This window comes from Molothrus ater, chromosome 3 (assembly GCF_012460135.2).
Source record: "Molothrus ater isolate BHLD 08-10-18 breed brown headed cowbird chromosome 3, BPBGC_Mater_1.1, whole genome shotgun sequence".
NCBI lineage: Eukaryota > Metazoa > Chordata > Aves > Passeriformes > Icteridae > Molothrus > Molothrus ater.
In genome coordinates, this window is record NC_050480.2 from 2,344,795 (window position 1) to 2,371,504 (window position 26,710).

Here is a 26,710-nt window from a genome sequence, read left to right on the forward strand (position 1 = left end):
AGGGGCTTTTTCAAATTACAAGTGGTAAAAGGCAAAGGAAAGACAGCAAGATTGCATGGGTGTTTCCACTGTCTGCTTTGCTTCACTGCTGTCTGGGATGGACCCCGGAGTTGTGGGCAGCAGCAGGAGAGCTGCTTACTGTCACAGACATCTTTTATGAAAAATCCTTTCCTTAGGATTTTTCCTCCTGAGAAGCTGAGAGGCCTCAGGAACAAAATGTAACCAATGGTTATCTGCTGCTGTGGAATGCAACAGGTGCACCTGGGATTGGTCTCGTGTGGTTGTTTCTCATTAATGGCCAATCACAGTCCAGCTGGCTCGGACAGAGAGTCCAAGCCACAAGCCTTTGTTATCATTCCTTCTTTTTCTATTCTTAGCCAGCCTTCTGATGAAATCCTTTCTTCTATTATTTTAGTATAATTTTAATAGAATATATATAATAAAATAATAAATCAAGCCTTCTGAAACATGGAGTCAGATCCTCATCTCTTCCCTCATCTGAAGACCCCTGTGAACACAGTCACAGCTTACTTCACCCCTCTATGGCCCATACTGAGGGTGACACAAAGAACTGATAGCTTGAAGTTTGTACAGTCAGAAGCATCACTGTCTTACAGGAAGAAAGCCTCAAGAGATTAGAATTTCAAGCAAAGAGAGGGCACTATCTGTTTAAAGCACTGTCAGACTGCAGGCAAAAACCCACCTTTCTTAATCGCCTTCCCTTCAGGAGTGACCACAGGGAATGAGGCTACTTTGGGCCTCTCCATCGTGTTGGACCCTGTGATGGAACACAACATGAGTGTGCAGCATTTACAGAGAACAGCTCCAGCTAAATGTAAGCTCACTCGAACAAGAAGAAAAAGACAAAAATTTTCCTTACCACAGTCCTGTATGAGCTTCTGCCAAGCCAACGTTGATCTCTGCCTTTTTGCTTTGTTGCCATATGGATCTGGAGAGAAAGGAGTGGAAGGGGAAAGTGTTGCTTTTCTCTTTAAGGAAGGCCTAAAGGAACACCCTAGTGGCACCAAGTTGTAGTAGGAATTACTTAAAGGAAAACATTGCAAGCATGGCAGCACTAACAAACCATGCCAGTGTTACCCAGCAGTAATTCTGGTAATTTCACTGAAAGAGGGAATAAACTGACTGCTGTAACTTTCAAAACCCCAAACTCTACTTTGCCAAAGCAGTGCTGTGGATCTCCTATTAATTAAGCCACCACCATGAGTCCTGCATTGACCATGGCTGCTCAGAAGCTGCTCTCATGGTTGGAACCATACCCTTTTCATCTGGCAGGTATCTGAAATCCATGGGCTCACTGACTTCCTGGTCCGAGGGCCTCCGCAGCTGCATCTTCACGGTGACGGGCTCGGAGATGTCCCTGAGGAACGGCGGCGTCCGGAACACGATGGCGACCTGGCGGTGGACGTCGGCCTGGGAGAAGGAGCCCTTGGCCTCCCAGTTGTCCAGGACAAACCTGACTTCTATGTCATCTAGGCCAGGAGAAACAGAAGATGCTTGTCAAGCTGGAAAACTGAGAACTTGCAGCAGAAAAAAGGGGGAGCAAAGTGAGGAGCTGAGATCCCACGAACCCGGAAGCTGTTCCACCCAGCTCCAAACCCAAACCGCTCCGAGGTGTGTGCTGAAGGGTTTCAGCCCCCCAGCAGGAAAATGGTCATGGAATGTGTCCAGTTGAGAAAAAGAGAGAGAAAAAACCTAGTCCAGGTTACCTTTCTGGACTTTGTCACACAGCAGAAATATTTCGTCTCCTCCTTTGACGCTTCCACAGTTCTTGTTCACACGACAAATTCTCAATTCTGCGGTGTTGGGAGCTCCTGGAAGCAAACAGGCAGATTTAATGACCTAGAATTACTGTGGCTCTGTCACCGTTGGATAGGAGGTGCTGGGACTTCAGGCATATCAAGGAGGAGTGTGACACCCTGAAATCCACACAAAGCAATTTCCTCCATACAGGAAATTCAGGGTCTGACATTCCATCATCCTACAGCTTATCTCCAAGCACAAGACACCAGCACTGCTGTGCCACCCATTCCCTAACTATTGTAGAGCAGTCTCAAATACTTTCCCCACTGAGGTGGTGGTGCTCAGCCCCACTGCCCTTCAAGCTGCAGAATTCAAAGCAGCTCTGTGGGTGACTGATTACCTTGTACAGTCACACTTCTCTGGAAAGAGCTGGGCTAGCAAGTCAGGAGAATTCCCCTCTCTGAGGATCTGGCTGTAGTTCTATTCTCAGAGCTGCTTGGCCATCCAGCCTCTCCTCTGTTCCCCTCTGCAGGTGTCCAGGAGCAGCTCCATAATTTCACACCCCTTCACTGAGGGCAGCAGGTTTCATCCCAAACCACTCAAACTTCCAGCTCCAGGCTGTGGCTGTACAAGAACAGCCCTCAGGATAGCTGAGGATGGAGAGCTGCCTCCCTCCCAGCATGAATTAGCCCCCACTGAAGGCTGCACACTGCATTCCAAACAATCTCATGGCTATGGGCGACTTCAGTGGGATGGAGCCACGCTCTGCCTGGTGGTGTCTGGCTCCATTCTGGAGCAGCAGCTCCAAACACTTTTAAAATGTCTGGAATGATCCAGCTGGTGCTGCTTTGACACCATGAAACTGATCCTGCATGAGGCTCCACCACCACAGGCTCCGCATTTCAGACTCAGAGAAGAAACACAAAAATCAAAGCTCATAGTATCAACCTCAAAAAAAACCCTACAAACAAAAAACAAACCAAACCAAACAAATCTGCTTTAGTTTGAATCAATTCCTACCCAAGTACAGCTAGACTACACCTAGAGCAGAGCTCTGGTAGCCCCTCACCAGTCCCAGTTAGGTAGGTACTGTCTGCAGTTACTACTGTCACTATTCTAAGTGGGAGCTCAGCCCCATGTACTACTACATGACAAAAACCACTTCATTTGCTGAATGAATCAGAGCCCTTCAAGGGAAGGGAAACCAAACAAACCCAGAAACAGCACAGGGCCATGTGATTGACAGCGTCACACGGAGGTTTTCACAGGAAGGGTAAATTAAGAATTGTGAGGAAAAGCCTCATTTTACCATGTTTCACTTCTGTGTGCTTGAATGGCACTCAATAGCAGAGAATCAAGGAGTGGTCTGGGTTGGAAGGGATCTTAAAGATCATCCATTTCCAACTCCCCAGCCATGGGCAGGGACACTTTCCACTGTCCCAGGTTGCTCAGAGCCCCATCCAGCCTGGCCTTGGACATTTCCAGGGATGGGGCAGCCACAGCTTCTCTGGGCAGCCTGTACCCTGGTACATTAACACTTCTCTGGAAAGAGCTGGGCTAGCTATGAAGGATGAGAAAGTGAAGAAAACACTGGATTTGAAGTGTCCAAGCTGGCTTCCATGGTATCTCTTTGCTCCTAATCCGAGCAGATCTGTGGAGGCTCAGACCTCAGAGCCCAAGGGTGCCCAGCTGCAGCCCCTGTCCCCTGAGGGCACAGCCTGGCTGTAGGACAGAGCAGCTCTAAGCAGGCTGACACTTCTAAAAGCAGCTGGGATGTGAAACTGAGCAGGGCTGTTCTTTACAATGTGTGGTTGGGTTTATTTACAGGGCTGCTCTGCTACAGGGAGGGCTCTGGGTGCCTGCAGAGCTGCCCACACACACCCAGCACCGCCCCTGCTTCCCCCACAGCAGCTCTGCAGGCTCTGACATCAGCCCACCAGCTGTAATCATGATTTGGCACATTTCTAAATGGCATCTGAGGCAGAGCTGCAAATCTGGTGCATCAGTTTTTTATCTCAGCCCTGATTATTTCAGTGCAAGGGTTCTCAGTGACACAATGCTAGCAGCTCCAGCTTCTAGATCGTTCTGGAGGAGACTCTAATTATATCAGAGCCATCTGAGTTCATACTCAGCATATTCACAATGGTTTGTGCCCACATCAACACAATCCTAACAACTTCAGGAAATGCAGATCTCATTTTATTCAGTACTTTCTGCTAAAATGAGGATGTCAAATATTTAGCATGGAAACACTCATGGTGCAGAAATGAAAAACGCTGCAGGAAAGTTTTTCAGGATTAGAGTTCTTTTGCTACTCTGCTCCCAGAGAGGAGTCCAGCACACACTGGGGGCTAAAATCCTCAGCTGCTGATTGCCTAGGGATGTCCAGTTTTGTGGAATGTGGAAAACAGCGCCAAGAAGGAGTGTCACATACTCTGCACCCTCCTGGGTGACCAAGGACTCCTCCATTGCCCACCTGTCCATGAAACAGCCACCAACCAGGACACAACAGGCCTTCAGACAGTTTCCCACTGCCATAAATCTCTCTTGCAAGTCCCATCCAGAGCCCTCACAAGGCAAAGGCAAGACTCCTCAAGGGCACAAACAGGCTCTAGAGGACTCTTGGAAAGCAGATCAGCCTCGAGGCAGCCACCCATCTCACTACTATCACTTGAATCACTTGGCACATCAGGCATGAACCCTTCCTAGCAATCACTGCTGCTGTGTGTGAACACGGGCTGGAAAAACACCTGGGTGTAAATCCAGGAATGCCATGGACAATCCTCACTCTGGCTGGCCAACATTTCACCCTGGGATCACGTCTGAATGTTTGCTCACTGTGCCTTGCCATGGGACACTCATGCACCTGGCAGTCCCAAGCCACAGAAGCCACCCAGAGCTGGCACAGGCCTCAGGCAGCTGGCATTCCCCATCCCAAGCTGAAGAGAAAACAAAAGGGGAAAGCAAAGAGAGCCACGTGGCTGAGGTGGTACTCACTGTTGTCATAGATGGGGTTGGAGATCAGAGGGGGCAGGGCTATGCTGTAGTTCCCATGCTCGTCAGGGAGGAAGGCCTGGAAGCAGAGCCGGACCACGTTCAGGTCGTACTCGTCGATGTTGTGCAGCTGCTCCTCGGGCACTGAAGGACACACAGCACCCAGGGTCAGGCACAGAACCAGCACCAATTCCTCACCAAACTGGGGATGAGCCCTCACCAGTAAAGGAGATGGAGCTGCCCAGCTGGACAGGGGCTGCATGAATGAATCCCTTGCTCACACCAATGATACTGAAGCCTTTCACGCCTTCCCTGCACCCAACAAGGTTCAGTTGTCCGAGCTCCCCAGCTGTTCCTTGTGCCTGGGTTCCCCACCTTGCCTGCCACAACAGTTTCATGTAGCTATAAGCTTAACAGTAATTTTTTATTCTTTGTGCATGATAAAATTTGCAAAATGAATGTTGCTGCCCAAGAGAAATATTTTGGTACAAAGGGATCCTAGGATCCTGTTAAAGATTTTCTTTGGCTACATGGTATCATTATTTTCCTCTGGAGACTGAGATGGAAGAAGAGTCAGAAGACAATTCCTGGGGCAAGAAAGAAGCTGAAACAACAGAAACCACCTCCCCACCCCATCACCAGCAGTGTCACAGCTGTACCTTTCAGAGCAGGGATCAGTAGAGCCATTGGGATACAGATTTGTGACACAAGAAGGAAAGCCTTGCTGGAAAGGATCCATTTCCTTGCATATTCCTCCCAGTTTGCATAACCCAAACTCAGCATTCCAATTGTGTTCACTCCTTATTTTAATTATAAGACACAGGGTCTGGGGTATCATTACTGAACATTTCATGTATTCCCAGCTTAATGGACAATTCTGGGCAGAGCAGCCCCCTCTGAATTCAACACTTTCCTTTAAGGTGTGACACTAAACCATTATCTTATGTTGGCACTCAATGCTAGTAAAAATGAGAAACTGGCTTAATTTCACTTAAGTAGAAGTACTGATAATTAAAATAATTGCGTTTCTGGCTCCCCAAACCCCTCCCAGCAGCAGTTCAGCTGTTTCACACTCCTCACAGTTACCCAAAGCCAACATGTGCCAAGCCACCAGATCACCAGCTCTCCACTCTCCTGCCCTGCCTTTCAAAGGGCTCTTGCAAGAGCAGAAGATTAAACATGGCTGTGATAAGCAGCCTGGGGACCACGCTGTACTGATTAGATTGCCTGCTCTGACCTTTAGCATTTATCACTGGCTCAGGTCTCCACCCTGCCACGAGTGGGATTCCACAATGCCCACTTGATGGCTTCTTCCTTTTACCTTTTGATAAGTGTGAAATTGTCAGTGTGATGAGCTCAGAATACTTTCCACTGGGCATTCTGAGTCCTTCTGGTGCTCTGAATATCAATTTCTCCTGGTCTCTCGTGCAAAGGGAAATCAAGTCACCTTTCCCTTTCCAAGCCTGTGATCTGCAATATCTCAAGGCAAATACAGCAGCGAGTACAAAACTAAGCAACAACTGTGGGAGCTTCAGAAGTGCTGAGCCCAGGGGAGTCCTGCCCGTGAGCACTGTGCAGGTTGGTGCTCACTGTGTCACCAGACACACACGGTTTTATGCTTTAATGCCCTTCATTAGCTCACCTGCTAACCTGAAAGAGGATCTTTAGGAAACGGGTTTGGAACAGACAGCTCCTCAGCCTGACCCGGATTTGGCTGACTTACAGCCCAGCTGCCTCTGGGTACAGCTGATTCAGAGAACACAGAAGGAAAAGTGCACTTTCAAAGGGCACCTTGCAGAAAGGCTATCAGGAGAGCAGCTCTAATCCATGCCCTGACATCATGGAAGCTCCCAAGGACACCCTGACATCAGGGTTCACATTCCTGTTAGCCATTGGTGACCATGTGGGTCCCTGCAGAGAGCCAAGGGGTGCTCAAACCTCAAACCTCTTCACTATCAAACTAAGCACACAGATTCAGTACCTTTGCCTGAGTAAGCTGTCTGTGGATGGAAGCTGAGCACGAAATCTGGATCTGGCTCCTGACCCTGAAGCCAAAGTGAGGACATCGTGGTTGTGCAACCAAGGCCCTCTCTCACACTAAAGGAGCCTCAGCCCCGCTCCAGGCCTTCCACAGGGAAATGTGACTCTTCCTCAGAAACATCTAACAGCAGACTGAAGCCTAAGAGTACTCTATAAAAGCAAAAATACTCTAGATATGGAGAAAATTAGCAATGCTAATGTTCAAATGATGTCATTTCCTCTGCTACAAACTTGCGCAAATTCCCAGAAAATCTGTCCAACACCTGACACAGGAGTTGTGTGCCAGGAATGGCAAGGGACAGAATCACTGTGTACAGCTCATTCTATTGCAGCAAAACCACTGCTCCTGATTTGCATGTTTTCATAAACCATTTAATAGAATATTTAAAAATCTGGGGTTTGAAAGAGGAAGCGTTCAGTCAAGAGTGATTCCTCTTGGGCTATTTTTAACCCCACAAGAAGAACATAACAGTGCAAGAAAAGGAGAACAAGACAGCTGCAACTCCATCTTGTGATGACACGCTTCAAAAAAGAGAGAGACACCAGATTCCATGTGCATATGAAGAAGCACACAGCTTTCACCCATTTCAAAACAAGACAATCATCCAAACAAAACAAAATGCTCTTATTTTTAACAAACATCTAATCCTGCTCCCTCTGAAGTCCATTTGAGAGCAGCCACTGACTTGGAATGGATGCTGGTTTACACCTTGGGAATATTAAAAGCAAACAAAGCCGAGGCAGACAAACACCCTGAGTAACGCCTGGAGCGCGGCCGGGTGGAGGACGGTCATGTCACCCCATCTTATTCCAACAGCTTCTGTGCAGAGGGACAGCAGAGGGGTTAAACCTGACAAACCTGAAGTCAATAAAGTTAGGAAACACTGTCGAAGATTTTGGGAACGCTATGTACTGAAGAGGAGGAGCAGCCACCCCGCCAAGCCCTGCGAGCTCCATGCAAGCAGGACTGAAACCGGGGAGCATCGCAGGTGGGAAGGGAAAACCATCATCCCATGTGGCACCTTGGGGGCACAGGTGTGGTGAAAAAAGGCTCCAACACAACACAAGAACCAAAAAAACAAAAAGGGAAGAAGTTCTCTGGTTTTGGCAAGGGTTCAACTTCCTCTTCTGACTGCTGCTCGCTGTGTGGTACCACACCTTAGTGTCTTCATCTGGATCCAGCTGAAAGAGCTGGAGCCCGACCAAAAGCCGGGTATATTCCTGTGATGGCCCAGTCTAATTACAAAAAATAGCCTTCACCTGGCAGAAATCCTTTAACTGTAGTTGTCTCTGCACACAGGAACACATGAAGGACTAATCATAAGCTTTCCAAGGAGCTTTCAGAAGTAACTCACAGAATTAAAATAATATTTTAAAAATAATTAAAATTCTAAGGTAAATATGGACTGTGATGTCAAAAAAGCCCATAAAAATACCAGCAGCACCATGGTAAAAGAAATCCAACCCCGCTCACCAAGATTCTGGCAAGAGGGTTGCAAAAGGAGTACCTGGAGTTATGGTCAAACCCAGGGAGGATTTGCTGTTCATCTGGAAAGGCACTACAATAACAAGTAAATAATTTCATTATAGATCTGTTTACAGCTCTTCTGAACAAAATGCTGGTTCTTCAGCTTTACTAAATCATTATCTTGGAAATAATTCCCTAATCCATTGTCTGCTAAGGTCCCAGTGTGGGCAAAACACCCCACGTGAGCTGAACTGTGAACTCCTTCCAACCCGAGCTGGCTGATCCAGGCAGCTCCCAGGCATCAGGTTTGGGCTGTCCCTGTCTCCAAGATTTTATCTCTAAAATCCAGAGATGCTCTGCTGTGATTCCACTGAATTCCACTGAGAACCTGCTGGATTTGCTGCTGTAACACAAAACTGGAGACTTTCTGGGCTCAACACACCAACGTGCAAGTCCAAGTTCAGACACAAAATTAAAGATGCTAGTGGTGTCAGGCATCCTGTTTATTAATTTCTAATTATAGTTTTATAGGTTTTTTAGTATTTCAATAGCTTTCAACATCCAGCAAGGCCAATAAAATGCCATCTCTATGATTAATTTAATGGGGGGTTAAGGGCTCTGATGTTCACTCATAAAGTGATGCATCAGGGAAAGTGGAAGTTTATTCTGAACACTGAAGTGAAATAATCAAGGGTTTGGTTTTTTGACTGATAACACCTATCAAACAGCAGATCCCTCACACAGAGCCCATCACCCAACTAACGATGTCACCCTTCTGGAGTGGGCAGAGCTGGAGGCATCTCAACTTAACCTGCATGGAAACTTCCAGGGCAATGTGGTGTGACACAGTCAGAGAGGGGGCTCTGTGGAGAGCACAGCTCACCCTGCTGCAAAGGGACATCCTGTGACCTTCCCCTGTCAGTGAGGGGCTGCAGGGCCACATGAGCCACATGAGATGTCAAAGAGAATGACCTTCCACAAGTTAAAACACCCCAGAGATCACACCTCATTAATAATCATCACACATCACTCCCCACATGTGTGGGGAACACACATCATTAATAATCATCATGAGTTGTTTCTCTCTTACGCAGATGAGGGTTTTTAATTTAGGGATATGCTGGGAGCTCAGTTTCATTTAAGGGATGACACAGAAGTGGTTTGCCTGCAGGGTTTTGCTCCTGGAGTACAAAGATACCCCCCTTGGCCCTGATACCGACTGGGCAGTCTAACTCGGTCCATGCCAGAGGTTTTGCTGCAAAAGGTGGCTCTGCCCAACCTTTCCAGCACTGCTCAGGCCGGCTTAGCTCTCATGTGGTGAAGCAGATCAAGGAACTGGTCTGGCTCAGAACTATCTTGCCAGAAGGGAAGAGGAAAAGGCTTGTTTGCAGCCAGCTGGTTCCCACGACAGGCAGCCCTGGTGCAAGGGAATCGGTGGAAGCAGAGCTTCTTCCAGAGGTGCTGCTGATTTACACCAGGCAGGGAAATGGGCTGCAAGCCACAGGTCCCTCTTGGTACTCAGGAGGTCCATTTCGTTCAGACCCAGCTTATCCCCCCAGCCTGTGTCCCTGCTGGTGATGGGGTAGCCTTTTACTAACACTTCCCAAGGAGCAGGATAATGGAATGGTCTGGGTTGGAAAAGACCCTAAAGCTCATCCAGATCCACCCCCTGCTATGGGCAGGGATACCTTCCACTGTCCCAGGTTACTCTGAGCTCCATCCAACCTGGCCTTGGACACTTCCAGGCATGGGGCAGCCACAGCTTCTCTGGGCAACCATAAAGAATTTCCTTTGTATATCCAACCTAAATTCCACTCTTTCTGTTTGAACCCATTACTCCTTGTCCTGTCACTACAGTCCCTGATGAAGAGTCCTGGTGAAGCTGGGAACAAGGGGAGGGAAGGACTGTGGCAGCACTGTGTTTCTTCTCCCAATACACCACACCTGTTTTATTCCACTGAGAGCCACAAAAGGTAATTTTCAATCAATTCTGCAGAAAAAAAGAGAAACTTTTACCTGTACCTTGAAACAGAACATGCATCAGCAACACCCATTTTTCAAAAAGCAAAATGTCAGTGGGTTGGTGAGTGCAAACAACTAAAATTCAGATGCCATTCTACAGCCAGTCAATGCCCAAGCTTCTGTGGAACATTTCCCTGGTTTACAGAAGAAAGAAATGCAGGGGAGGCAAATGGCTTGGCCAAGGAAGAATTGGAAATACAAATTAAAGCTTTCAAAACTCAGCACTTGTTTCACCCAGACAATGTTTCTCTGGCTTCTTTTCCTGTTTTAAGTTCAGTGTGAGAAAGGTAAAGTTAGAACTGATTTAAATGAGTGTATCTATCAGGCTCTGTACATTCCTGATATCGTTCTTTAGGTGTTTCTGTTTCTATCATAAAAAAAATAAAGAAGTCAGCATATTTGTCTTGCTACCTGGTAATTTTCCTTTTTAAACAATTTGAAAGGGGGCTGTCCTTTACTATTAACACATGCATTTTGGAAGGAGCAGAAAGGAGCATTTGCATGAGAGCAGAGGAACAAAGGGCTTCCCAAAGCTAAGCCAGGGCCATGCCATGATCAGGACACGCAGCTTCCCTCGAGTGGGTTTGCTCTGTGCCCCTTCAAAAGCTGATGAGACTCACTACTAAGATTTTACACTTCAGGATGTAGCTGGGGGGCTGCACATTTGTTTTAATAAAAGAAAAGAAGCTCAAAGCTTCTTGTGATGTCTGAGGAGATCGTTACAGCGGGCACCTTCAACCCATCCCCACTGCCGAGAGCCGCTCACGGAATCCACGAAACTCCACGAAACCCTGGTGCAGGTGGAGAGGGGGATCCTGGGGACGCCACAGGAGAGCAGCAGCAGAGGAGAGGGGGTTTCTCATGGAAGCAGAGGCGGAGGAAGCCGCGGAGAGGGGCCGGCGTGGGCAGAGCGAGGGCGTCACGGCACGGCAGTGACGAGCGCAGGGTCAGCCGCCGGCGGGCGGAAAGGGGAAACGCAAAGGAAACGCTGCGGAGGCACAGCAGACGTGCCGAGGTGTGGGCTGCAGGGGAGAGCCTAAAAATGAACTGCACGCTCCTAAGCACAAGCAGCTGCAAAGGAGCAGGAAGACTCAGCCTGTGGCAAGCTCCAGGGAAAGTCAGGTTATCCCCACTGATAAAAACCGCCTGGAATTTGGGGATTCTCACTCCGAGACAAGTCCGGGGTTTTCGTGCTGCCGTGCATTTGGCTAGAAAAAGGTCAGTCCTTTGTAACACTGCACTGAGTACAGTTTTTCCATAATTTAAAGAAAACATTTAGGGCTTTTCCTCATTGACAATTAACTCCAGTTGTTATTAACTCAATTGTTGTCTCTATGTCAAGTCACACCCACTCACAAAAGCTCTTAACTGAAAACTGGCTCTTCTTTTAATTTGAGTTGGCTGTACATCAGACAGTGCATGGGAAGACAAGGATATGGCACAACTCAACAGCTCCTAAAAGAAAACAAACACCATAGAAAGCAGACATGGACCAGCTCCACTGGAGGAGTAACTCTGCTCCTTCGATGCTGTGCTATTTGTATCATCATCATCACCACCATGCCAAGGAGTCCCAGCTGCATGTTAGGCTGACACTGTGCCCCATTTCCCTGGAGTGCTCAGACATGAGAGACAAAAGGGATTTCTAGAATTCTTGAGATTGTTAGAAGGCTAAAATATATGGCAGGTGCTTTAGGAATACCACAGATCACAACCACGGTGTGGAAACAGCAATTCCCTCTCTCTCAAACAAGGCTAACACAAGAGGAGCAACCTGATTGCAAGTCATCCATCCTAGTGAATGCACACAGCTCCTACAGCCTGTGCTGAACTTCACAAGGCACAAATGCTGCCAGCCAGCACTGGGAGTTCACAGGGAGACAGCCTTACACAGGTGCACTGGCAGAATGACCCCAATGCACCTCCAGCTGGGCACACGGCAGTGATCTGCAAACAAGTTCCCATCACCCAGGGACTCCAAGGTAGGCATCAATTGTTTAGGGTCAATACTCAACCTCTCTTCCCCAAAAGGGGGCTCAGGACAGAGAATGCTTGTTCCAGAAGAAAGTGGGAAAGAAGAAAGAAAAGCCTACCTATACACAAGCACCCTGAAGGCTCATTTTCCATGAAGTTCCTTTGATGATGTCATACAAGAAATGAGTAACACCAACTCGCGACCTGCTCCAGAATGTCTCTAAACAGGGCAGTCAGATGCCTCTCTGAAGACACAGAGGTAAAGCACAATGCAGGATGGATTCAGCGCAGCCTGCACAATCCTGGAAAATGTACCAACACTCCTCTGACCTTAAAAAACAAACTAAATCCCTACATAAAATTCTCAACCTTGTCAAGCACTGAACGTTTGCAACGATTGCTGCTTGCAAAACCCCGTTCTGATCAACTAAATAAACACATAAAAACATTCCTGTCACTAATTCTGTTTTATTAGACCTTGGTCCCAGGCCTTTCTAGGCTCTGCTCAGCGTGGGACTGCCCTGGAGGCCGCTCTCAAGTGGCTGTGCTTTGTGCTGACACGTTAACATGCGCCGAAGGGCAGTGACGCAGCTGGGGATTGCCAGCGGCCCCTTCTCAGCACAGCCCCTGCCCAGAGCAGGCTGCTGCCCTGTGTGTCACCCAGGCAGGCTCTCCCCTGCTGCCAGGGCAGCAAAGTGGCCTCCTGCACTGCTGGACTGGTGGGAAGCAGCCCAGGATCTGCCCGGCTGCTACCGAGCTCAACTTTCTGTAATCCCCCCAAAATTTATTAGTGGATGTGGAGTTAAGTGTCAACAACTGTAAAAAATCTACTTCCTCCTAAAGAAAAGTTCCCCTTTTATTGTTTGAAATCAAGGTAGAGCTGGCTGAGTAAAGGCAACATATTCAAACCCTTAAAGTGTTTAAATTGTGCTGATGAACTAAACTCTTGTCAAAATACTGTGTGCATACATAATCTTAACTAGGGCATTTGTTCAGATGGGTCATCAGGGCCATCAGTCTGATTCCAAAAAGCTGCTCTAAAATTAAGAAAAATATATTTAAGACATTTCTTATTCTGTGATAAATTCTGCATCCTTCTTTTTGTCCCAATTCAGAGACATGTATTTTTAAAGTCACCAGAAATCCAGCTCTCAACTCTCCATTAAGGATCTTACCTGAATATAGCAAGAATTCTGTGGGTATTAGAAAGCCCACTGAAGTGTCTGGAGAATCTCCAAGCTCCTGCTTAAGGAAATACACTTAGGGAAATACATGACTACACTGACATTGCTTAACTAATAATTTGGGGGTATTTATGCTTATCATTTCATTTTCCTCAGTTGTGCCTGCATTCTGGTCCCACTGCAATTGGCCAAAAAATTTTGCAGTGTGTTCCCCACCCCCTCTGTGCAGAGAACTTGGCAGTAAAATTGCTGTGAGGGGAGTTGGTTTAACAAGTTGATCTGAAGGGAAACCACTCTCATTTTTTTATTTTTTTGCTTTCAACTTGGTTTTCCACTGGAGCAACTCGCTGTGGGGCCACGCAGCCCCTGTGTGTGGTGGTGTGAGGAAAGTGGTGGGAGTGTGTGAGCAGGGATGGAGGGAAGAGCAGGATGACTCCTCCTGAGAGCAGCCCACAGATCAGTCACATCAAACAAAACCCTGTGGGCAACCCCTCACAGGTGTGGTTCTGCAGCAGCAGGCCCTGCCTCTGACTTTGACGAGCCCAACCACAGCATCACAGGATGGTTTGGGGTGGAAGGGACTTGAAAGATCATCTTGTTCCAAGCCCTGCCATGGGCAGGGACACCTCCCACCAGACTGGGCTGCTCCAAGCCCTGCCCAGCCCAGCCCAGCCTTGACACTGCAATCCTGCTGTGGGTTTCTGAGATGCCATGCTGTGAAATCAAGTGAGGGGCAGTTCCCAGGGGGCCATCAGCCCCCTGGCCTGGCCACAAGAGACACAGCAAGAGAAGAGATGAGAAAGTGGAAAGTGAGATTTGTACTGGCTTAAGTTGTTGCAGTTATGCTAATTCAGTCTTTTACTCTCATCACTGCCAAAACTGGGGAAATCCAACTCCCAAGATACTTGTAGACATTTCCAGGAAAGGTTTCTGCTGCTATCCCATTCCTTCTGTCCAAGCAGCAACTCAGACTGCTGCTGGGAATCACAAAAACTCAATATAAAAAGAAAAAGGGCAACTATCCAAATAGATTCATCACATGATGACTGGGAAGAAAGACTGGGAGGGACACAGAAGGGGAAGACTGCTTCTCAGAAAGAGATTTTTTTGGAGAAGAAAATAAAGCTCCAACCCAAAAGCAAAGGCAGGACAGGACAAACAAAACCCCATCACCCTGCCAAGAGAACCAGCTGATTTCCACTCACCATTGAAAGGGTTAATTTTCTTTGAGATTCGTAAAGAAATGGATTCCTTCAGGTCTTTCTTCTTCACACACTGAATGCCCAGGTTCTGAAAACTGAAGCATATGTGGCCAGATTTCAGCAACTAATAACATCTTCAGTGTAGACTATTAAATATAATATTCATGTTAATTAGTGTGATAACATCCAGTGTAAGAAATGGAAAAAAAGCTTCTTTTGAGAAGAGTGTAGAAGACCTGAAGAGCAAAGATGCTGTTTTTCCTAAAGTAAGGGCAGACACAGAAGGAAAAAAATCCTAAAATGAAATTCTAAATCATTTACATTCTTGAAAATATGTATTTCTATATTAAAATTTATCACTCTGCAGTAAACCTACAGTGATTAAAAAGTAAGATACTCAATTTGGGTGATTTATAATGACAATCATTTTTGTAATCAATAAACCTGGTAATTTGCATTAGTTAAAGGATTTACTCTCCTGCTTTTATCAGGGAATGTAAATCTTAAACACTATTATAAAGGGGTTTTTTTAAACAGGTCAAAACAAGTTTTTAAATCTCACATAGTTATGGAAAAGTTCTGAAGAGCTCTGCTCCTCCTGATTTGCATAAAAGTGCAGGTCACCCTGATGCAGGAGGTGGGGGGAGTCCCAGGCAGGCTGACTCTTTCCCACATGGAAAAACCATGACATCATCAAAGCTGAGTGGATGTAAAGCAGGAAGTTAAAAAAAAAAAAAAAGAAAAAAAAAAAGAGAAATAATCTGTGTTTCATGATGTTATAATAAGCTCTGAAGATGGGTTCTACCAGGCATCTTTCTCCAGAAGTCCCAGCCATTTCCCTTCCTTTGAAACTCTACAAACCTTCTTTGTTTCAGCAAAAGAGCATCTTACTGCACCTAAAGATAGTCCTTTTTCCTGCCAAGAGTGCTTGTACACTTCTATCCTAGCAGGATGTTAAGTTTAATCTCCCTAAACTCCCCTGTCTGTGCCCAACACGCTGTGCTCAGAGGTTCCCAAACCCTCTGCCATCAACTAAATAAACACATAAAAGCCTCCACTTCAGGCTCCACTTCCAGAACCTCTGCTCAGCAGAGGAAGGCACAGGCTTCCTTTGCAAACTGAACATGGCATAACCTAGGGGAAAATAAGACGCAGCAGCATCTCATCATTCACTAAAGCGCTTTGCCTTCCTATGGTGGCTACTGACACTCACCCTGGGACTGTACCTTGATGAGCAATCCCATTTCCACCTGCTCCTGGAAGAAGTACTTTCTTTAGGGCTGGATCACAGCCCACATCATTGCCCCCCATCAGAACACCCACTGTATTCCATAGATTGTTTGAAGCACACCTCCAAGTCCACAAACAGGGGAGGTTCCTCATTATACCCCCAAAGGAAGCCTCTCATGGACAGGAGGCTTTTCAGCAGCCCAGAATTGTCAGATTATCAATTTATTATCAATTGTCAGCTTTCAAAGGCTGTGCTGTCACAGTGAAAGTGTGTGTTTAGCCATGCCTAGGCAGAGCTGGGGCAGAGGAGGAACTGCTGAGAGCCCCAGCAGGGCTCTGGGGTTTCACATCGATGGGCGCTGACAGGAAGCAAGTGAGATAACGAGAAGAGAGAGGGAGAAGTAGGAAGAGAGAGAGAAAAAAATTAAAAACAGCTAAGAAAACTATGATATCATCCTTGCAGAGAGAAGAAACTAGGAAGTAAAAAATCTGAGTACACAGGCAGCCCACAAGCTCTGACTTTCATAGCCTTGCCTTGATGTCTCGGCCAGGGAGGGCTCTGATCAAGTTTGGGCAGCAGTACAAAGATCATTATACCACAGGCAGAACAAAATGCTTGGGAACTTTAAAACATGGGGACCTTTGAACAGCAGAAAGCAGAGTAATTACTCAGAGCAGCCCAAAATCTGTGATTAATAATTCCACTTCCACTGAGGGGGAGAAAAAAAAAAGGATTTTTTGCTCAATTTGGGATGCTCAGCAAGAGTAAAGAGCCAGAAACACTATTGACAGAGGACATCTCCTGCTCACTAATACTGGATGAGGCTTTTCTCCAACACGGACATGAAGAGAAGAATGTGAAGGTTGAGTCACCAGCCACAAAAAGGAAAATGACTTTAAACATCCAGATCCAATTATGGATCATACTGTTCTTTCATCTTAAAGCAACCAATGATTTGTTAAAAAAAATGAGTGTACCGATGCTGGAAACATTTCAAAGGGAATGTGTCGAGCCTCCTCCCATCAGGACCTCCAATGTCAAACACAAAGCTCACAGTTTCAATTATCAATAACATGAAAGCAGCCCACTTACTATTCTGTAGGTAACTGACAGGCTCATATCCTAAAAATATTGAGAAGAATTCATGGATGGAGCAAACAAGCACCAGTGCTAGAAGTGAAACAGAGGAATGGCACTATGCCAAAGGGCAGGATTTGATGCAAACATATAATGGAGATGAAATCACAATCTGCAAATAAATATTTGCAGAGCATCCCAGTGCTTCTTGGCATGACATCCTGCAATGGCCCCTCTACAAGGCTTGCCTGTGCCTCCACACTGAACCCTGTGCAACCAAATGCCAAGAGGAGAAGCAATCCTCAGGGTCTGCCTGCACTCAGTGATGGGAACACAGGGCCAGAAAAGGCATTAAGCAATCAGGCTTTTCTGCTTTGGATCAGCAGGCACAGAGCTGCGGGGAGGAAGTGGGATGGGCCAGAACAGCAGACTTCCTTTGACCTTGGCTGAGGAAGCTTGATCTGAGAAGACCAAGGGGAAGCTGGTGAATGGATGGCCAGAGGAAGATGCAAGGTCCTGCTGGAGTTTAGGATGTTTGCAAGTCAGGGTGCTCTGTGCCACCAGAACACACTGCAGCACATCTCTGATCCCTTGAGCCTGGGCTGGATGCTGATGCCATCCCTGATCCCTTGAGCCTGGGCTGGATGCTGATGCCATCCCTGATCCCTTGAGCCTGGGCTGGATGCTGATGCCATCCCTGATCCCTTGAGCCTGGGCTGGATGCTGAAGAAGCATCTCCACTGTTTATTTCACCATCAGTGAAATAAATCACCACCTTCAAAACAAATGTGTCTTCAGCTCTCTCCTTTAATAGTGTCCTACTGACTAAACCCACGTAAGCATGGAGTAATTTCACCAACACCAACAGAATCCCATTGGCCTGAGAGCTGTGTGTAAGAGCTACTTATACACTGAAATATTCACCTGATTTTCTTCCCAGCTCAGTTATGCTTACCCCAAAGCAATAGCCTACTTCCATATTTCCTACATTGCAAACTGTGAACCACAAACAGCTTGCCAGTTCTAAATTCCTCTCCAGCAATAATCACTCCATGTTTGCTGCAGCTTATTCTGCTTTTATTTTGTTACATGAGACTTGGTAAACTTGGAGGAAACACCATCAAATACAACTGTATTTGAGATATTCTTAACAGCACAGAGGAATGTCTTGTACACATCCTGAGTTTTCCTCTCTGCATCCACAAGCAGATCCTTCCCTGGCACACTTACTCTTCAGAGCTGGGCCCGAGCAGAATCTGTATCTTCAGTCAAAAAACCCCAACCCAAACAACAAGCAACAACAGTGACAGCTACTAACATTTCCAGATGTGTCACAATCACTGTCTTCTAGGTTACATGATACTCAGCCACTACAAACTTTCTCCAGAAAGTCCAAATATAATTTCCATGGAAGGTGTGAACTTCCCTCATCACCACGAAGTACAAATTCTCATGCTGTTACCCTTTCTATTACTCATCATTTTTACATGTAGGAAAGAGTCATGCTCAAGATTAAGATGTATTAATAAACAAGGCTAAAAAAAGTAAGTGGGAGAAAGGAAAAGAAGACAGACATTGGGAGAATGGCTGAAGGAAAGAAGAGGGTGACAGGAAAGAAAAAGTACACGTGTAATATCAAAAAGAGAAGGAAATACTTCCAGGGGAAGTTCCCCAGGATGGATTAGTAAACTACAGCAAAGACAGCATTGTAATTGCTCTTTTAATCATTAATATGAGTTTTAAAACACAAGATTAGCAAATCACTTGCACAATTAATCAAACTCCCAAGCAACACCATTACTCACGACAGGACTCGCCGTTCCGGCCCGAACTCAGCTTCGTAGTAGCCATCTCTGCAGTCTTTTCCAACCAGATCATGGGGGTGTGGCTTGTAGGGCTCATTCTTCGTTACCAGCGTAGTTCTTATTTTGATTTTTCCAAAATAGTTCAGAATCTACAAAAAAAAATGTGGGGTGTTTTCAAGGTTTTAGGTGTCGGCCCTCATCTGTTACAGAAAATCAATTTTATCCTGAAATGCTCTGTGGAAGAAACACAGGAGCTATGCATGTGACCATACAGAAATGTTGCCTGAAGAACAAGTCTACCTCCAAAGACTTTAGGAAAAAAACTCATAAAGCATCAGGGATGAGGATAACACCTGTGCATGGAACACTAAGTAGTGAAAGAGGATCTTAGCAGATACAGGATAACATGACAAACATGACACAATCCCCTCTGAAGTTGTTGGGTTTTTCCCAACTAATTCTCAGATGAGTAGTCAATCTTACACTCAGGGCAGTACCAAAGTCTCAAGTTCCTACCAGAGCTCTCACAGCAGTCATCAGCCAATTCAATGCTCCTTTCTCAGGTGCATGAAAGCAACCTCAAGCTGATGTCTACCAGTGAAGTCACCGAGTGTGAGGGAGTGTAAAAGGAAAAACAAAAAAGGAGGAAAAATAGTTTGGCCTAAATTGTTTGACACATAAAAGCTTGAAAGCAAATACAAGACTTACTCAGGCACATATTTGTGCAGAGGTGAGCTTTCCTCCTCCACTTCCCCTGCCCTGTAAGTAACAGTCCCTCTCCTTCCCCTCCCTTCTTCTTCCTGAGACTCCAAAGATCCACCATGTATCCTTTTTAGTCAACACTTCAAATCTTTAATTTGAACTGTGCTCTTTTACCTGTCATCATCTGCTTGCATCCATCTCCAGTTTGGCTCCATTCAGTCTTCACACAAGCCACTGTAACTTTTTACCCTTAAAATGATACTTCCACAGCTCCTTTACTTTCTTCAACCATAACATCATTTCTCCCTCACTTTACACCCAGCCCCAAGAATGTGAAGCCTGATCTAGCTGCTTTTGGTTCTCCTGTTCCCCCTTGATGTTCATCTTCATAACCACACCATGAAACTTCATCTCTTCCTGGCCCCTCTCTTCACGTTTCCATCTCTAGAGGGCACTCCCCTGGAACCCAATCAGCACTAAAGCCTCCCACGGGCTCCAGGGAGGCAGGAATTCACCTAGAAATCACCTGCTATCAGCACAATCAGCTCTGTCATCAATAGTCACCTTTCAAAAGAACAAACTTGGCCAGGCTTGCATGGTCACATACCCTGTCCCACCTCCCCTCTGGGTTCTGCCTGGCCTTCATGTGCAGCACAGTGCAAGAAAAGAAGAATTAAGGCTTGATTCAGCCCATTCAGCTTGTGCCCTGACACAGACTGGGGCTGAGAGTCTGTGCAAGCCTCTACTCTTGCCAACAGCCCACACAGTTCCTTGTTCAATTGGCAGAGTGCTGAAAAAATGAGTCTGGCACCATCTCCATTTCCTGCATTCCCTAACCAAATCTGGCACTGTGATAGTCAAAGGGAACCCTTCTTTGCTTCTTCCCTCACTAATTCTGGCTCCAGGGCTGGACCAGCTTCCACAGCTGCCTTTATGCAATAGAGACTCACTCTGCTGCTCAACACATGACTGCCAACACTCTCCTTCTCAAACCCTCCCTCTTAAAGAGCTTTTTTTGCCTCAGCATAAAACTTCTCATATTTCTCACATTTCACATCCTCTCTATCTGTTAATGTCCTGCTGTGATTCCAGAGACTCCATTTTGGGCTCCCCATTGGTGTTTTTATGCTGGCACACTCTGCAAACACAGGTACACAGCCTCTCTTCCTGGACAGGAAGATGGCAAGTGATCTTCCCATTTAAATTTGAGCTTTTCCCTCTAACCTCAGCTGACAAACTTAAACATCAGAAAGGAGGTGAGAAATTCTCTTCTCTTACCCTACCTGTCTAGGGTCTCCTTTGTCCAGCCTATGAAAGCTACTGTCCAAGTGGTTCCATTCCAGCTCTGCTGTCTCTGTCTTTGTCCCTGCTTTGGTCACAGCTCTCAGGGCTCCTCTGAATCCCTCCATTCTGGATTCCCAACCCATCCGTGGTGCAACCACCCCACTCATCATCCCTACAGATGCTCTGAGGACTCAGTTCCCCGTTCTGAGCTCATTTTTAAGTTCTGACTTCACACACTTCAGGCTGGTGTCTTTTGCAGAGCCCATTCTCCCCATCATGGGCGATTGTTTGCTCGTACAGAGCGCCTTCTTTCATGTTGTGCCCAGCAACGTTTCAAAGCCTTTCCGCATTTTGTAGGCAAATTCCTTCAACTCTCTCCCAAAATTCGTGCTGCAGTCCAAACCTTAAAACCAAACCCACGTCACCCAAGTAAGGAAGCAGAGCAGACGTGCACACAGAGAAAGCTGCTAATGAATGGCTCCCAGCCCTGGAGTCTTCACTGCGGCCCCTCTAGCAGCACTTTGTAAACCACCTCTGCACCTTCTCCTCCTTCTGGAAACCAAATCTTTTCGTGACCAGGAGCAAGTAACTCTTTTCCCACTCTGCTGCAGCTCCATTTGCATGCCAAGGAAAGAATCCCAGAAAGAGAGATGAAAAGCATTGTATTTACAGTGCAGAGTCCAACACATTGCTACGAGCACCACGGGCACTGGTAATTCCTGGATAAAAGCAGTATTTACCTGGATGGAAGGGAAGGTCTTGTTGTTCTCAGTACTGTGTTCTCCTGGAATGCTGCCTGCTGATCTTCCCTCACATTTGTATCTGAAACGCATGCCCCTTTGCCTGGGTTGCTCAAATATTTCAATGTAGGGCTCAGGGCCACCTTCAAAATAAAATATTTTCAATGTTAGGACACAGTAGAGCTTAAAAAGCAGCAGAAGATGCAAGAATTAGAATTTCTAGGCTTTTGATTTACATTACCATCTTTCCACTTGGTCTACCCTTTCAGGAAATCCACTCTTTATTTTTAGGTACATGAACATGTTGAAGGTGGAAGTAATTAGCAAAAAAAGACACCCTTCTCTCCATCTCCTCTAGAACTTAGCTTCTTTTAACCATTGTAGAAGATGTGTCTGATTAAAGAAGGTTTTATACAACAAAAGCCAAATCATTATTTGGGATTTCTCAAATCATTATCCAACATTTTTAGGAATAATACAGTTTTAGGTATGGCTGTTGTCTCCAAGCACTGGTACTGTCAACTGCTGTGTTCTCTTAAGCATCCTCTGAAAGGGAAGATGTTTGCTCAGAACCCACTGATTTAGGTCCTATCACAGTGCAGCAGAAACTATTCAAATTATGCAAAAAACCCCCACGCTCCTACTGGGTGGAATACTATCACTGTGAGCTCAAAAAAATACCTGACTGCTCGTATTGAACTCTTCATTTTGAGCTGCCCATCTCCCATGGGGCTGGTTTCCAGTTGCAGTATCTCCCCAGACAATGAAACCTCAGAAAAGCTATTGGGCAGCTGTCAGAAGGGAGGTTTTCAGGAAACACAGAGTGATAGCTGAGAATAAGAGACAGCAGAACTCTTAAATTAGAGGGGGGGGGGTTAGAAAGACATTAACTTAGCAAGAGCCTAAGTACTTCTCAAGTGATGTTTTATTGCCAGACAGCAACAAGCTATTTCGTATATCTCACTGAGAACATCAAACAGGACAGTCAATCAAAGAGTGACAACAGTGGGATGGCATGTGAAAAACAAACAAAAGAGGCTAAGTAAATATTGTTGAAGCTGAATCATCACAGTGCTACACAATCAGAAGAACGTAGCTTATGGAAATGTCTACTGAGCTCTCTGTCATCTTCATATAATAGCATCCTCCTCAAGCAAGGCTGAGCATCACAAACAAACAGGACAGACAATATTCTGTGGCACAGCACTGAAAAAAAAGTGCTTGGACTTCAACATAATAAGCAAAACAGTTATTAAATATATTGAAAGTGCTGAAAGGGTAAAAGAACCCCTACTTCCTTTTGCCCAAGGTCTGTGCTGCCTGTGAATCTACAGCACACAGGTTTTGGCAAAGAGGTGGATTCCAACCCTAACTCCATAATAAAGGCTTCTCTTTTGTGCACCTACAATGGTTTAGGCACCTCTGCCAACACAAAGCTTGAACTTCATGCCTGGGATTTGTTGATCGCAAAAGATTTCCAGTGCTGCAGCAGTTCATACCCAAAGTAGGAAAATATTATAACCTAAGAGATAAAGTAATTGAGAGCAGCAGAGAAGGGATGGATGGAAAGAACAACATGTGAGACATCACCTCAGTCTGACCTGAATGCACATTTATCTGTCACACACCTACAAGCAGGGGTGGAACTGCATCCTCCACCATGTGAGAGCAGCTCTTGGATGGTCTTGAACAACTGGAGCCTCTGCAAAACCTTCACAAGCACAATGCACTTCCACTTGAGACTGTGTTTGGGGTCAGAACCTTTGGGAACTGTGGTTCAGGACTCTTTACAGACCTTTCCAACAGTCACTCAAAATGCAGCAGTTTCTAAACTGATCACCTGCCATTAGGTAGATTTTAAGTAACTTGCTGATCACCAGCCATGAGCTGTCACATTAAATACACATCAGCCACTAGTCTAGTCTAGGTACCTCAGGGGGATGGCCCCTTTTCTAGATACTTCCAGCTCTTTACCTAACTCTCCTTCAGATGAGCTTTGCATATTTTCTCTTTCTGGAAAACAAGCAAAAGGGAAGGGGAAGGCAGGCATTGATAACAAAAAAGCCTAGAAATGACGTACAGCTGGTTTCAGAGAGAGCAGAAGTCTGGGCTTCTCACAAAACCATGCTCATGCCTCTGTGTATGGCTATTTTAACTTCCACACTTCAACTTACTTCAATGCTATTGCACTGATCAACACAAATACAGACACGTATATACTAAATTAAAAATCTGTGTTACAAGTTAAAATGACCACATTACAGGAAAGTGCCTCCTAATCTGGGAGACTCTCATGCTTACATAGCTGCTGAGCAGACATGCAGGACACCCACAGACATTGTGTATTTGTCAGAACCAGCCAGAGCCTCGCCGCTCGCTACAAGAGCGCAATCACTTGAGGTCTTTAACTCTTGCTGCTTTAACCAACAATTTCCCTTCACGTTCTAGCAACACTCTGCTTGAGAGGGCTATTTTCTCACCTCTCAAGAGCCCTTTATTTTAAGGCTCTGGGCTCAGTGATCTTTATAGGGCTGTGGCTGAAACAAATGTCATTGAAGGTAAACCCACCGCTCAGCAGCAGGTGTGTTTGTGGGAAAGTAAAGCTCGGTGATGCAGCAGCCTCCAGAGATTAAACATTAAACTTCATTTTGTCTTGGCTGCCTCTCTCTCTGTTCAAGAACCACGTTATCATCTCTGCTGTGATTATCAGTGTCATCATGTTTTGTGCAGAGAGGAAACACACAGAAGTGTTTGTGAGAGTGACAGGTATTACCAGCACTCTGCAGCCAAGTGTCCGGTGTTCCCTATTTCTGTAAATCAGCAATGTGCTTGGGAAGTGGCACAGCTTAACTATGTCACAATCTGCTCTCACACATACACAGAGGTCTGTTAGCTCCCACACAGCCACTACAGACCTGCCCTCCTCAGGTCTCACTTTGTGTGTCAAACAGAGGTGAGATACACCAAAACCCAAACTCTCACTAATTCTAGAGGAGAAACACACAGCTATTCCTATTTATTACCTGCCTGCCCACAACTACTCCATAAACCATTTGAAATGGAAGAAAAGAAAAAAAATCTAGCTAATCCTTCATCTAAATTCTTAAGAGTTTAATTTGTCATTGTAATTAATTCTAATTGCCTATACACATGCTAGCAATAGAAACATTGTGCTGCACATTATAACCTGCCTGTCATTCTTGTTGTTATTGAATTGCTTTTTCCCCTTCCTTCCCTGAATACAACACTGAATAATTTTAAAGAGAATATAGGAGATCAAGTGTCCCAATTACATATGCAAGGAAAAGAGGCAAAAGCAATGACAGCTCCAAGAGTTCAGCAAGGACAAGAGGTAGAAGCAGTGACAGCTGTGAGAGTTCAGCCAGTTATGCTCATTCAAGAACTGAAGGGTGTTTTATTCTCACATTTTGAGCAATACAAAGAGGAACAAAAGGACAATCCCTAAAACTCGGAACAGACTTCAATCAGACCTCTCCATGACAAGAAACCTGTGAGAGTTTGAAGTTTAACAAAGCCTGTGCCACGAGGGAGGAAGTGTGACACACTGCCACCAAGCAAAGTGACAACCCGATCAAGGGTTCTGTCTCATCCCTTTGCTCCAAGCAAGCAGGCTCTGGAGGAACTGCCCAATTTGTCATTTTCTTGCAGGGCCAAGAGCGAACAGACTCTCCATCAACACCTGCGTGTGAAAGCAGAGCAGCTGTGGGTATTTGTGGAAGATGTGAAAGTATCACCAGAAACCCTCCAGCCCTAGGTGCCCGCACTGAGACACAGATGGGAGAAGCGTCGCTCTTGAACTCTGATGTCACCGCTCTGAACAAATCCCTGGTGGCACGAAGTCTGTCATTTCTAAAAAGCAAGAATCTATCCACTTGTAACCTTCTGCAACACTTCAGGCAAAGCGGGAGGGTGGCAAAGCTTTGTCACAGCACACCCCACCCAATTTAAGCAAAAGCAACTGGAAACGTAACACGATTTGATTTTTAAAAGCAGTAATCTACCTACGGCTCTATAAACTGCACAAATTCTAACACAGACCAAACAACGCTCGTGAACTTCCTCTTTACTATCGTGTTACATTACAAAACGGCAACGAAAAGGAAAAAAAAAAAAAAAAGACAAAAGCTAGCTAGTACCAGGAAGTTATAAACTTCCCCCGCTGAAAAAATTCCTTATCTGGTTCCTAATTACACTGAAAATACATAAAGACACGAAGAAAAAAAACAACCCGAAACTGCTCTCTCCTGCTTCATTGTCGCGACTTTAAAATACGAACGTTTAAAGCACAAGCCCGGCTGTTTCCTCTCCGCGTTGATAGTTAGCACACCTATACATTTATCAGGAGTGAAAGTTCATACCTTGCTAAGTGGGAACAGAACACACACTCATGTTCTGAAAAGCAGCTTTGCCTAGAAATACTATTTTAATTAGTATAGCCAAGTTTCAAATTTAGGGGTTTTTATTTTAACCCTAAGAAAGATACTAGAGAGACGCCTCCCGAAACGATGACAAACTCGGTTTAATTTAGCCTCTAGAAACTTAATTGTGCATTTTGTTGCAATTATTCAGAGCACGATCCCTTATCTGCGTTACTTTCCATTTGTGCAATCACTATTTCTCATTCATTTGCATTCTCACAGCCTAGTTCTGATGTGAGCGGGATCCTGATGATCACGACCCAACCTCCAGCCTGTTGTCTCCGTCCCAGACAGGGACCCGCGCGCTTATTTAACACCTAAACGCTCCCGCCGCACAACTTTAAGACCTAAAAGATCCATTTGAAACGGAACAGCCTCGCAAGACCTCATCCGAAACGCCGGTCCGGCCTCGCAGAGTCAACACCCGCCGCCACCAGCGAGGGCGGGCAGCGCTCGGAGCCCCTCGCCCAGCCCAGCCCGGCCCCGCCGCTGCTCACCGGCCATGCTGACAGCTCCGCTCCGGCCTCTCGCCGCGGGGCTCCGGCCCGGGCCCGCACACCTCGCAGGGACACTCGCACGGCCGCGGCTGCCGGGCTCGCCGCCCTTTTCAGGGGGAATTTCCCGTGGGGCGGGCGGGCGGACGTGCGCGCTGGGCTGCGGGGCCGCCCCTCGCCCCGCCCCGCGCCGGCGGGCACCGGGGAATCGATCCCCGCGGAACCCGCTCCGGGACGGAGCTCCGCGAGGAGAGCAGGCACAAGGCCGTGCTCCGGTCCTGCCCTGCCCGGCA

At 46.2% G+C, this 26,710-nt stretch overlaps 1 protein-coding gene across 1 annotated transcript in view; it reads right to left on the reverse strand.

Annotated features, from left to right (window-relative positions):
• REL (REL proto-oncogene, NF-kB subunit) overlaps window positions 1-26,485 on the reverse strand; it is a 28,996-nt gene extending 2,511 nt beyond the window's left edge. Inside the window, exons 1-9 of the mRNA XM_036380647.2 lie at window positions 26,421-26,485; window positions 21,485-21,627; window positions 18,759-18,907; window positions 14,649-14,740; window positions 4,759-4,899; window positions 1,728-1,832; window positions 1,278-1,490; window positions 881-949; window positions 704-778 (exon numbers count right to left, since the gene is read on the reverse strand). Coding sequence (XP_036236540.1) covers window positions 704-778; window positions 881-949; window positions 1,278-1,490; window positions 1,728-1,832; window positions 4,759-4,899; window positions 14,649-14,740; window positions 18,759-18,907; window positions 21,485-21,627; window positions 26,421-26,427 — 994 coding nt within the window. The 5' untranslated portion in view covers window positions 26,428-26,485. The remainder of the gene's footprint in view (window positions 1-703; window positions 779-880; window positions 950-1,277; window positions 1,491-1,727; window positions 1,833-4,758; window positions 4,900-14,648; window positions 14,741-18,758; window positions 18,908-21,484; window positions 21,628-26,420) is intronic.
• Window positions 26,486-26,710: the final 225 nt, after the last annotated feature.